We start from the raw sequence: 13,131 nt of genomic DNA, 5'->3' as shown, positions 1-13,131 counted from the left end.
AAAATAAAAGATCTAGCATAATATATCTATAAATTACAGTATTTTACTGATATTCATAAATTGCGTTGATTTCAAATTGTGTGGATTTCATCGATACAAGGCTCTTAACGGCGACACTGTCTTCCAAAACACCTGTCTTGGCCTGCTTGATTGTCAAGCTCTGGAGGTCGCTCTTCGCAGTTTTTGTGGTCTTTGACACTCACGACCCGATCGCCATTTGGCATTAAATGTCCTCATTTTCGCCTTCTTTTGCCTTTGTTTTCATTTTTATCCTCAGTGTTGCCAACTCTTTTCCAAGGAAAGTAGCTATTGGCTGCTCAGAAAGTCGCTAGAAGTCGCCAGATGACGTCATACGATAATTTGCATATCAATATATAATGCTGCACTTGTTATGCACGCCGCGGCATAGCCCGTTTTAATATAAGTGCTGACTCCGCCCACCCGGGCCAGTTTCGGTGTACGCCGGTAGAAATTACAAGTGGACCCTATCCTACAGTCCCTGCTCTCAGCGAAGGGAGGGGGCAGCGCTGTGTGGGAAGCGCTGTGATCATCAGACCTCTCTGGATTAGACAAGCAAGTAGAGAAAACCGGCATCAGCCGAACCAATTTATTGCCAAATGCTTTGGGATTCAACACATTAACATTGCTTCCCATGGTCAGAAAAAGTCGCCAGATTTGTCGCTAGTCACTTTTGAGAAATAAAGTCGCCAGGGGGGTCTGAAAAGTTGGCAACACTGCTTTGTATACTCGCGGTCTCGCGCAAACGATTCTACCCCACAGCCTCCTTCAAATATTTAGAGCTTGGTTCATCACCAGCCAAATTGGCTAGTAACTTTACAATGTTACCCGCCACAGTACATTTTTACCCGCATTTGGCGGGTTGGCGGGTGTTAATTTCAAGCCCTGTATATGCTGTATATGAACTGACACTGATGGTTTGAATCCCAGTTGGTGTCTTATTCATGAGCTTTTTGTCTTAATCTTTAAAGGAATAGTTCACCCAAAAATGAAAATTCTGTCATCATCTACTCACCCTCATGCCAGTTGAAACACAGGTGAAGTTTGTCCATATAACACACAGGGAGGTTGCCAGCACAACTCCATAGCAGCCTTCTCCAAAACAACTGAAGTCAGTGGGGACCAGTTCTTCAGAGTTCCAAAAAGACCTGCAGTATATTTACACCATAATTTAGTGCAAATCTTAACTACAGCTGATTGATTTGCAACAAATAATGGTGTATAGGTCTTTCTATTCACAGTGTGATTGTTTGGCTGTTTTTGTTTTGGAACAGGTCCCCATTGACTTCAGTTGTTTTGGAGAAGGCTGCTACGAAGTTGTGCTGGCAACCACCCTGTGTGTTATATGGACTAACAAATTTCACCTGTGTTTCATTTGGCATGAGGGTGAGTAAATGATGACAGAATGTTCATTTTTGGGTGAACTATTCCTTTAATATCCCTGTATACATGAATATACACAATGTTGTGAATATCACGTGGAAAATGAGCTCATGCAACCTGTGAAAACTAATAGTGAATGGTATGAGGATTGGAGTTTCTTAGGGACATTCAAAATATAATATGGTAATTGCATGAATCCTACCAAAACGTAATACTTGCCTATCCCAAATAATAATGATAATAATATATTGATGTACAAGTCAATGCAGTCAGTGTTTCTTCACTTGAGCGTAGATGTCCTCTGGGACGTCAGCTATCTGTGTCGGGGTTTCTGCAGGCTGGGACACCTTGACCTCTGCGTACTCCGTGTCCTGCTGCTCTCCGACCTGCACCGCGTCGGAGAACCGTTTGGGCTCCAGCTTGGAGAAGTCAATCTCTCCATAGTGGATCTCTTCCTCTGCTTCACTGGCTGACTCTTCACCTAGTTGGTTCTGTGGAAATGAACCAGTGAAAAGGCACACAAACAAGAAATACAGTGAGCCTTCATCTACTTCCCCACATTTTGCCAAAGTCTGTTTGGAGAGTGTCTTCCATTCATAAGTCTGCTTCTCGGCCCTTTCGTTTTATTTCATGTCAGTGAACTTGTAATCATTGATTATCTACCCTTGGGTCAGGAGCATTATGCCAAATTAATCACACCTGTGTGCGCTATATCTCTGCTGCGCACCCACACCCTCACTCTCTTTTTATCCTCCTGGTCGGTAAGAGCATATGCTGAGAAGTCGTCACAAAATTGTTACTTCACGGTTGTTTAACTTTTTTTCGGGCTGCTTTGGGCACCCCGGCGGCGTCCCGTAATTGCGCTAAGAGCGCGGATATTGTACGAGCAATTATATTGTTTGTTATTACCTGTTTTGCTGCTGTGATTTCTTCTTAGAGGGAAGAGATGGCGTGGGGTTTGACTCAAGCGGGGATTCGACGCTGGTGAGTGAGAGAGAGGAGGGTTCTTTTCTCTTCTCTTCTCTCTTCAACCGTGTGTGTGTGTGTTTCCCCAGTGGCAGTCTAATTTAAAGGGGGATTGCCTCACGTTTATATTTTTGCCCTGCATATTAAGTCATAGTAAAAAAAACAAACCCATACATATACGCATATTTGCGGTAATTGTGTTTTGCTAATTAACAGTTGGAGGATGGCATCCCAGGAGGGTGATGCAAGAGACAGTGGTCCGGACGAGGTAATGCCGCTGGGCCAGGTTCAAGTTCCTCCTGATGCAGGTGGCTCAGCAAAGGGGAGGAAGTGCTCCAGGAAGAGGAAGTGGACAGAATCCGTCCCAGTCTGTGATCCACGGGTGGACCTCATGCAGAGGCAGTTTGAGGAAATGCGTAAGACCATAGAAAATATGGCTGCAAGTCTGCACCAATTGCTTGCACTGCAGAGTGGGCAGGGTCGGGGTTCCCCCCTAAGCACGCCCATCCTGACGCCCTGTCCTTTACAGCCTCAGATAACCTGGATAAGACCGATGGCTCTGACCAAGGCTCCTCTGAGGGTGAGGATGATTATGATGGAATGGATGATGCCGATGCCAATTCCCGGGTAGGTCAGACCTCCTCCTCGGGGGCTGGTGAGTTGTCAGTCGAGACTTTGGTCTCGCGTGCTGCAGTAGCTGCTGGTGTTCCCCCTCCACCATCCCCTCCTAGGGCTTCTGTGCTGGACCGAGACCCGCGGGGGCTGAGACAGCCTCCATTGCCGGTGTTTCCAGATTTTGTCAAGCCTCTGCAGATGTCTTGGGCAAAACCTAGGGAGGTGACAGCTCCCCGCTCGGCGCTCGCCATTCTCGGTGGGGCTGCAGAGCATGGTTTGGACGGAACCACAAGGGTTGGGTCGACCTTTGCGATGTTGGTTGGGGCCACAGCCTCTGGCAGTAGGGATGCTCGTCACCCTAATAAGAGGTGCCGTGCCACTGACGGGTTGGTGGTGAAGGCTTTTCAGTCAACAGCCATGGCCTCTAGGCTGGCTAATACTAATGCTCTCCTCTTGGAGTACTTGGAGGGTCTGATAAGAGACTTGGAGTCCAAAGACCCAGCGGACCTGATGTCGGAGATGGCAAAGGTCATTGATGTGGTGATACAGGGTGCGAGTGCTCAGGCTAGGGTCTTGGGCAACACTCTAGCCCAGCTGACCCTAGCTCGGAGACACGTCTGCATGAGCCAGTCTGGTCTGGCAGAGGTGGACCGGGCTGCTGTGTTTGGAGGCTGGTGTAACCCCCGGTGAGGTGTTGGGGCCTGCAGCGGAGGCGCGTTGGATGAGGCCCAGAAGGTTAAGGTGAGGACGCAGTCTATCCATCAACCGGCACAGTCCAGACCCCTGTCTCGGGGATCCCAGGGGAGGCATGCTGGCCTGCAGCGGTCTGGTGCAGACCAGGGCCCTTCCCGGGGTTCTGGCAATTTCAGGCAGAGTTTTGCCCCACGGCTTTAGAGAGCAAACCACCCGTTCATCCTCCAAGCCGCAGCAGCGTACCTGACGGTGCGCGGTGTCATGGCCGGCTCAAGAACCATGACAAATAACAGGAGGTGACACAAAAAGTTAAAGGAACAACCAATCATTTATTGGTAACAACCAACAATATAAAAAATGCTATGGGGTGTGATAGTCAGTGAATCAGTGGTGAGAGCGTGTATGCATGAATGCTAAAATAGTGAGTGAAGTGTTGTATGTCAAAAGTAGAACAAAACAGGAATGGGGAGCGTGGAGAGTAAGGAGCAGAGTTTCCCCTTTCTCTCCCATCATGGAACCAGTGGGGTGCGCTCTTATAGGACTGGGAACACCGGGCCCAGGTGTTCCCAATCCATGAACGACCCGACCACACCTACTGGGCGTCTGCAACACAAAACACAAAGACAAGCAGCCAGCCCAACAGTCAAAAGAGGCGGGGTCGTCACAGCGGCGGCTTTTTCCGCTTCTCACCTCTCTGCCTGGCGTCAGTGCACTTCATGCCCGTGGGTGATCAGCACCCTGGAGCGCGGATCCCGCTTGCAGTTTGCAACCAGGCCCCCTCGTTTTCGAGGCGTTCTGGAGACCAAGGTGAGGGACAAATCTCGTTGTGCTGTTTTGGCCAACGAGATTTCTGCCTTACTGAGAAAAGGTGCAATAGGGCCCCTGTCCCAAGGGGAGATGGGGCAGGGGTTTTATTTGGGTTATTTTCTGGTGCCGAAAGAGTGTCAAAAAAAACCAAATCATGACTGGGAATAATCAAGTTCTGTAATTTTTATTTCTGTTTAGACAACCATAAGGAGATCAATTTTGTGCCACAAAGAGTTAAAAATGAGATTGTGTAATCTTGTGTGATTTTACAGTCTTGGAGACTGAATGCTCACAGTTTCCAGAAACAGTGGAATGCTAACCGACTGATAGTTCCTACTTCGCAGAATGTTTTGTCACATGTACGGTTTCTTGATGTTTTCAGATGCATGCATGCTTTCTTCATGATTTGAGGAACCTCCCAAACTGTGATACATCAATTCCAGTGCAGTCACTGAACACAAAATATTACAGTACAAGGAGGCGGAGAAAGACGCAACAAGCAACAACAAATGTCTACATCTGAAACATAAATAGCATATTGTAGTGTAATATAGTATATATAGTATAGTACAGTACACTACAGTATAGTATAGTAGAATGTAGTGTAGTGTAGTATAGTATAATATCGTAAGGAATAGTATAGCATAGTAAAGCACAATATAGTATAAATAGTACAGTACAGTACTGTATGTTACAGTAGTGTAGTATAGTGTAGTACAGTCTAGTCCAGTATACAGTATACTGTATACTATATACTATACTGTACAGTATTTTCCCACCTGTGTCATTAGAGCTGTATGTCTTGACTTTAACCACCTGGAAGACAGGAGAGAGCTGTCAGCTTCATGTATGATGCTTCAGGTTAAACAGACAGATGGGACACAGACAGAAAGTGACAAAGGTTGAGTTGAATGCAACTCCGCTGACACACCAACACTCCCACTGACAGTTATCTAAGGCTGCATTTCTAAGTCATACTTTTCTTCAGATGCCTTGTGGCAGATTCACAATCAGAATCACTCAATTAGCAAGTAGATGCACAGGAATTTGTGTCGGAGACATTGGTGCAGAGACATACAGTAGTGACAGGACAACAGGACCTCACATCCTCATCTGCACCTTTATCTTGAATGTGGCTGTGGCCGAAACCTTGGTGCTAAAAAAACTGTGCTCTAATTTGTGATATGTATACTTACCAAATGAAGACAACCAGGCAGATGAGTAAAATAATCCCACTGATCACTCCCAGAATGACCTCCAAAGGTCCAGAGCCGAGCGGTCCAGGTGGTCCTAGTTCAATGAAAACAAAACCTGTTCTTATAATATGTGACTGGAAGAAGTCATGGTTGAATGTGTATGTTTCTACTGATGTAGCTGGTGGGTGGGGGGGTGGGTGTGTGTGTGTGGGGGGGGTGATTACTCAACATGTCACATATGAGCCAGATCTTTCTTTTTTCTGTAGGATTTCATAAGAAGCAAACACATTCTTTATATGATTCACCGCTGAATGGATTTACAGGGAAAAGGGGGATTATATGCAACAAAGGATATGAGTCACTGAGCAACCAATTACACCGAGTGTGCAAAATATCAGGAGGATCTTTTTTATATTCAGTGGCACAATTCATGTCTCACTTGTTTCAAGACAAGTCCTGTCTCCTCTTCTTCATCTACATCTTTCCAAAGTGTATATTTATTGGAGATCATAGCTTTTTCCCGCTCATGTAGCAGGGAACACTGTTCCTGACTGCATCCACTGCACTATCCACTGCACCCCCAGTAGGATCCCATATAGCACAGTGACAACTCCTCCCACTAGCCAAGCTTTCAGTCAGTGCAGGTTGTATAAAAGGGAGCTAGTTGGCAGGTGTGTGCACTCCTGACTCTGCCTGCTGAGCCCATGTTTCCCCCTGCTGTGGTCTGTCTGTGTAATTCCTCAGCTTGAGGTAGGCAGGGAGCTAGGTAATATCATGCTACTTGGGTCTTAGCATGTTTTGTGTTTGATTCTCTTAACCTATTCTTTTCTTCGTAGACTGGTAGCTTTCCTGTCGGTGGCCACTGCTGACATCTGCTCTGGGTAGCAGAAGGCCATCTGTAAGCTGAGTGAGCGCTGGCTGGTGCATCATCAGCTGAGGTAACTGCTCTGGTTGAAATCGGCCTGTGATACGTCAGACGTGGTAAGTAGGGTGCTTTAGAGCACCTGAGGTAATATTTTGGTTTATTGTAGGGTTAGCATGGCACCTTATTAATGGTATGTCTTTTCATAGGTCCCTGCCACCGCTGCAGTTTTGCCTACGTTGATTTATGTTTATGTTTATGAGTGTCTACAGTGCTGCTCGCCTTGAGTCGTCTGTAAACTGGTGTACTTAATATTTCCCCCTAGGAGGCATGTGTCTTTGAGATTTAGTAGGATTCTACAGTGGAGCTGAGTGCCACCCTGGTGGGGTTAGTCACCCTGGTGAGGTCCCTTCACTGCATGCTGAGAGTACGAGCACTGGGCACCTGGTAAGCTTGGTCTTGCTGTGGTTCAATTGGTTTTGCTGTGGTTGCAGGAGTGGTGAGTACTGCACCCCCTGGGACACCTGCCCTCCTGGTCTAGCTCCCTTCGGCGGCCTCGGCCCACTCTAGTGGTTTACTACAATGTCGTAGTTTTTAATAATTGTAGTTCTTAGTAATCCTAGATTTTATCGAGACTGGAAGTAGTTTAAAACTAAAAAGAAGGTACTGTATTTTGTGCCTTCATTGCAATAAAAATAAACTACTTATTTTTCTACTGCTTTCATAATAGCCTATAGTAGTTTATTTCTGCATTGCCTAACCCATTCCTTCCAGTCTCCTTTTTGAATTTTTAATAAATTACATTTTTCGTTTGGAAATACGTCTCTGTCTCAGTGGATGAGCCTATGCATTACTACTTTGGGTATTCAGTCTAGTGCTTAATGAGTTTTCTCCTTGGGTGAAATTCCCAAGGTGGCGTTGTTGGCTTCCCACTTCCTTACCACCTCGTCACACTCAGTATGTTTCATGGAAAGAGCAGGTGGGCCTAATATTTTGTAAACTTATAGTCTAAACCAACAAAGATCAGATGCAGGATGGTTATGTGTTGCATGTTATCTCTCTTTGCAGTCATGGTAGGGAATGAACATTTTACACACAGTAAAGGTATGGAAATAGATTAGGTCAGAGGAGATTGTATTTGAATTGCATGAATTTGTCATGCCCATATTGAACTGTTCAATTAAAAGATTTTTTTTTAAATCTTTTTAATAGAATTCAAAATAAGGCACGGATGTAATGAATTGAAAGTGATTATTGAATTGAAATCATTTCAAATTTAATTTTCTCAATTCTGGGGACTTGAACAGAAAACGAGCAAAGACTCAATCCAATAACGTTGGAGAGCCTACAGGTGCTACTACTAGTTTTCACTAGTTAGTTGAAGTTTTGTCTTCATGTCTTGCCAATATTACTATACCTTTAGGTCGTGAACTAGTCATAAAATGTGCGTCAAAAGACCAGAAACCAAAAGACTAGTGAGTGGCCATTACATTCAGTTTAACATTATACCTGACAAATTCTGTTTTTGAATTCATTCTTTAGATTTTTTTTTTTTTTAACTCAATGTGAGCTTGTCAAATTTATACAATTCACTGCTGGCACTAATCTCTTTCCATAGTTAAGCTCTCACACTTCTGCGTCTGTTTTTACTAATACATGACACACTGTATCTAACAACATCTGAACTCCATGCAGTAAGTTCTAGTTTTACCTTGAATAGTCAGATGAATCTCTGATGTCTGATTACCAAGATCATTCGTGGCCACGCAGTAATAAACTCCTCCATCATCGACGCTGCTCACATTGAAGCTGTAAAAATCTCCTTGGGATACTTTCATGGAACCATCTTTGCTGCTCTTGAACCAGGTGAAGCGACTGACAGGAGGCTTGGCTCTGCTGGAGCAGGTCAGGTTCACCCAGCTGCCGAGAGACAGCGGCCCAGCAGAGGGACTGACGCGCGCCAAGGTGTTTTTAGGGGAGTCTGGGGAAAATGTGACAGAGATCGGGAGACTTTTCAGAGATGACTTTTGCATCAGACCCTGAGGAGAGAGATATTAGCTATCTTTGTCAATCCCCTAGAAGAAATTAATCTGTCATCCTGTGAGAAACACATGAAAACCCTAACCCTAACCAAGTTGAGTGTTTTAGGCTAGGTAATACTTCACTCAATGAAAATCTCCCTAAATCATAATGTACTTATGGTGGCCACACACCAAATCAAATGTGCAACAGCATGCTGAGTGTCTATCACATCCACTTGTGCTCACTATGCGCTGACAAAATGCAGTAACTAACACAGGTTTTCTTACATGAAACGTTGAAAGTCACAGTCTCCTCTGCTGCCTTTGTGTCTTTTCCTTCATTCACAGGATAGCTGGCAGAGCAGGTGAGCTTTAATCCATCGTGTTCGTCTGAGAGAGTGACGTTCACCTGGAGTGTAGCTGTAATGGTCCGGTCTGCATTTTCCTCCGTTTGGTTCTCAGCATCCCATGGGAGATTCCACCTCAGTGTAGGGGGGGAGCGTGGACAGGAAGCGACGGCTGAGCAAGTGATATTGACCAGCTCGCCCTCCCTCTGCTCACCTGAGATCTTAATTCTGGGACGAGGAGGTGAATCTGTGGTTTAAAGGCAAACACTGGTGTTACACTGGAATGTGCTGTAAATGTCAGATATTTTGTGCCGATATTCAATATCTTGAAATGTGACTATTTTCACACCAAAATATGTTTTATTAAAAATCAGTGTTTCACCCATAATTTTATTTCTAACAGGGTGGTAAAGCCTCATCCAAGGACACTAAAACTAGTATCGGCCTGATATACCGGCAATCTGATATCAGTCTAACCTTAAACACAGCACTTTAGTAGTAGCCTAGTATAGCAAAGCAAAATTGGAAAAGCACTATTTTTGTTTTGCATATGTTGGTTTGCGTTTCTGAGCCTGGGAAACAAAGGACAAAAAGTAAAGACTTGTGCATGTAGATGAAATGGAAGATAAATGTGAAGAAGCAAAAATAACTCAAGCAAAAGAAATAATGTAGGGGAGAGCGGGGCTAGCTGTCACATGGGTAAGTTGTCTCAATGCCCCAGTCTCCCCTACAGTCATTATTTGGTAATGCCCCCCCCCCCCCAAACACACACACACACACATTTTCTAGCTGGTTCAAGCATTCTTTAACATGAAGCTGCCACTGATATTGTTTATTACAGTACATATTTGGGTTCATAAATTACGAAGAGGTTTGATCTATAGGCCAAGGCAGGAACTGAACAATTTTCCTTTTCATTCTGAATCATAATCATAATAATCTTAATAAAAACTTTCTTACCTTTAACTGTTATGCCAAGAGGACGACAAATATCTGTTGCCAGGAATGGACTGTTCTCAATCCTGAAGAAGTATGAGTCAGTAAAACTCGTGTTCAAACTGGAAAATATAGTGGTGCAGTTTTTCTGAGTCAGGTTTCCAATGATATCCACTGGATAGATATTATTCGCCCGACCACTATGGAAAATCACATTGTTTGGAAATTGACCAAATCTAGGGTCATTTTTAATCCAGACTCCAACGGCAGGTCTGCTGCTGTTAAACTCCTCCTCATTTTTAGCTCTGAAGCTACATGGGATCTGCAGACAAGAGCCGCTCAGTGCTTCCATCCTCCCCGGTGTAGTAATGGATAGGGCTGATGTGTCACAATCTGCCAAAGCTCCTGTAATACCAGTCTGGTTATTAACATAATGCAGGGAAAATGTCTATGAAGAGGAAATTCATTCTACACAAAGTACACTTCAGCAGTAGGCTATGTTGCATTTTCTGCCCCTTTCACCCTCACAATGACTTGTTACTGTAAATGATTACAACATACAACATATTCCTTTGCGTTCAAAACATTTACAATTGAAAAAGTAGCTTTATCTGCACCGGTCTTTCTGCCATATTACTGAATGACGTTCAAATGATGAATAATACAAATAATGTCTTCCAAATAAAGCCGATTGAACAGACAGCTCACCTGACAGAAAGAAAACACAGAGTAGCATGTTGAGCATCACAGTATTCACATGCAGGGCCGCCATGAAGCTCATCTCCTGGATATGCAAACAAACACAATAATACTTTACAGTAAAACTTTTTATTCAGTTTATTGTGTTTTACTGCGCTGTAAGCAGTGATTAACATCTGCAGAGCAACACATTGAAAATATGATGATATTCAGTGTAAAATATATCTGCAGTTCAACCTAAAATCACAATCCACACACCCTTATCCTGTCCCACAACAGTGAGTATATAGTATTTCAGTCCATTAAAATGAGTCTCACTTCTGCTAAACCAAACCCCAACAAATAAAATAGTTTATAAGGCAGTTTGCAGTACAGTTCATGTGAAAGCACACAATAATAAAACAGTCTAGTAAACCTACGTAAGCTAAATAGTTAAGTCTTGTATTTAAGACAATTAGATGAAGTACACTCTAAACCTCTTGTTTTAGAGAGAACAGTAAAATCTTACCTTACCAAAAACAAATCCACAGCAAAAAGAAAGAAAGAGTGAGTTCTTGTGATCAAAAAAACAAAATGTTGCAATTTGTGAATTGCTGCTGAAGCCCAACGAACACAACTTCCCCCAAATCTGTGCTCCTAGAAATGGGGAAGTTGTGCTCCTAGAAAGGAACACAGATGCTGCACTCAGGTATTTGAGTAACAAATGGGGCACAACATGCGGTTTATGTGAGGCACAATGCAGGAAATGGTACGTTCATTTAGAGGATCACTCATCAGTACGTAGACATGTTACACATCCCAATTAGTATGTTCAACCAAACCACTGACTGTAACAGCCTCTCTCTCTCTCTCTCTCTCTCTCCCTCTCTCTCTCTCCCTCCCATCTATTCATCTCTACCTCTATAATGAAGTTGGCTTGTAACATTTGTACAATTTACTGTTTATAATTACCTGGAGTACGACATCAAGCTGAGACAAAAATGTAATTTCCTCTTTCACACACTATTTCTCGAGGATTACTGAGTCAGAACAAGGTTTTAACATTTCCTGTGCTGTTTTGTGAAGTCAATGCCTTCAGAAAGTCTACAACAAAAAACAGAAAATGGAAAATGCAACCAAGGGAAGGTTTATTGAAAATGAACAGTAGATGAACATAATTCAAAATAAGCAACTGGTTGATTTCAACAAGACAAAAGTTGAAGAGAATCCATGTCATTATCTCTCTCTGACTTCCTGTGGTCTTGCACTTCCTCTTTGCAATCAATTATCACACAGGAACTGTGTAACGTCACTTGTACCTACATATGATGCTAAGGCATTGGCAATGTCTTTTACAAAGAAGCCCTAAAACTTATTGAAAGGCTCTGACTTGTATTCATATAAGATAAGATAAGATAAGATAAGATAAGATAAGATAATATAAGATAACATAACATAACATAAGATAATATAAGATAAGATAATATAAGATAAGATAATATAACATAGCCTAACATAAGATAACATAAGATAATATAAGATAACATAACATAACATAAGATAATATAAGATAAGATAATATAACATAGCCTAACATAAGATAACATAAGATAATATAAGATAACATAACATAACATAAGATAATATAAGATAACATAACATAAGATAACATAAGATAAAATAATATGAGATAACATAACAAGATAACATAAGATAAGATAATATAAAATAATATAAGATAAGATAACATAAGATACGATAAGACAACATAAGATAACACAAGATAACATAAGATAACATAAGATAAGATAATATAAGATAAGATAACATAAGATAACATAAGATAAGATAACATAAGATAAGATAATATAAGATAACATAACATAAGACAACATAAGACAACATAAGATAACATAAGATAAGATAACGCTTTATTGATCCCCTTGGGGAAATTCAGGATATAGTATTACAGTAGTTCTCATGGATGTATTATTTTAATTGCATGACTCACTGCAGGACAATAGGCTATGCTGTTATTTACTGACGTTGTATGTTACAAACAATATTGTAATAATGCCATATTTGAAAGGATGGAAATATGTACTTCATGCATTGTGTGTATTTACTGTGTTCAAAATGGTTTAGCTGACTTGTACGGACTTGAACCTGATGAAGAGCCGCTCAATGCTTTCTTCACTCCAAACGCTTTTATTTGCATAATGAACAATTTAAACAATAAATAAATGAAGCAAATCAGTTTAGGAGTCATTGCAAAGTATATTTTACAAAGCCAAAGCTGTGCTGGGTATCACATTATATCATCAGTCTGTTACACAGCTATGGGATAGTGATTGTAAACCTCTGTGTGTGTTAATACAGACGACAGAATGAGCAATAAAAATGTTTTTCCTCCACACTTTCTCCTGCGTGGAAAAAGGACCTTGGAACTTGCTGGGACTCTTTTTCTATACTCCTTCTAGTTCTTCCTCATCTTCTAATCTATTTTTAAACTTCCTTTTTTTTGTTAAGCTTAGTTGCACATGCAAACAAATAACAAAACACTAATAAAGTGAAGAGAAGGAATTACATGAATAACAATCTTCTGCAGA

General features: G+C 42.2%; 1 protein-coding gene across 2 annotated transcripts; it reads right to left on the bottom strand.

Annotated features, from left to right (window-relative positions):
- Window positions 1-1,455: 1,455 nt before the first annotated feature.
- Window positions 1,456-11,145, bottom strand: LOC139919213 (B-cell receptor CD22). 2 transcript variants are annotated; one of them, XM_071908876.2, is made up of 8 exons: window positions 11,052-11,145; window positions 10,553-10,628; window positions 9,869-10,249; window positions 8,850-9,155; window positions 8,252-8,521; window positions 5,679-5,772; window positions 5,262-5,298; window positions 1,456-1,892 (listed from the first exon to the last, which is right to left on the bottom strand). In XM_071908876.2, the coding sequence occupies exons 2-8, from the start codon at window positions 10,623-10,625 to the stop codon at window positions 1,671-1,673; spliced, it is 1,383 nt and encodes a 460-aa protein (XP_071764977.2). In that variant the 5' UTR covers window positions 10,626-10,628; window positions 11,052-11,145; the 3' UTR covers window positions 1,456-1,670. The 2 variants fall into 2 exon arrangements, with proteins under 2 accessions (XP_071764977.2, XP_071764978.2); XM_071908877.2 differs by having other exon boundaries at window positions 11,057-11,136.
- Window positions 11,146-13,131: the final 1,986 nt, after the last annotated feature.

This window comes from Centroberyx gerrardi, chromosome 22 (assembly GCF_048128805.1).
Source record: "Centroberyx gerrardi isolate f3 chromosome 22, fCenGer3.hap1.cur.20231027, whole genome shotgun sequence".
NCBI classification, from domain to species: domain Eukaryota; kingdom Metazoa; phylum Chordata; class Actinopteri; order Beryciformes; family Berycidae; genus Centroberyx; species Centroberyx gerrardi.
Note: the sequence above shows the minus strand (reverse complement) of the source record. Positions and strands in the feature narration are given on the sequence as shown.

What these genes read in the sequence shown, in the direction of transcription:
- LOC139919213 (XM_071908876.2), bottom strand. Translation starts at nt 10,625, where the DNA reads ATGAGCTTCATGGCGGCCCTGCATGTGAATACTGTGATGCTCAACATG. An exon ending in CTGTGTTTTCTTTCTGTCAG is followed by an intron (nt 10,250 to 10,552) that starts GTGAGCTGTCTG and finishes CTGGTATTACAG; the next exon opens with GAGCTTTGGCAGATTGTGAC. An exon ending in GATTCATCTGACTATTCAAG is followed by an intron (nt 5,773 to 8,251) that starts GTAAAACTAGAA and finishes TCATTGAACTAG; the next exon opens with GACCACCTGGACCGCTCGGC.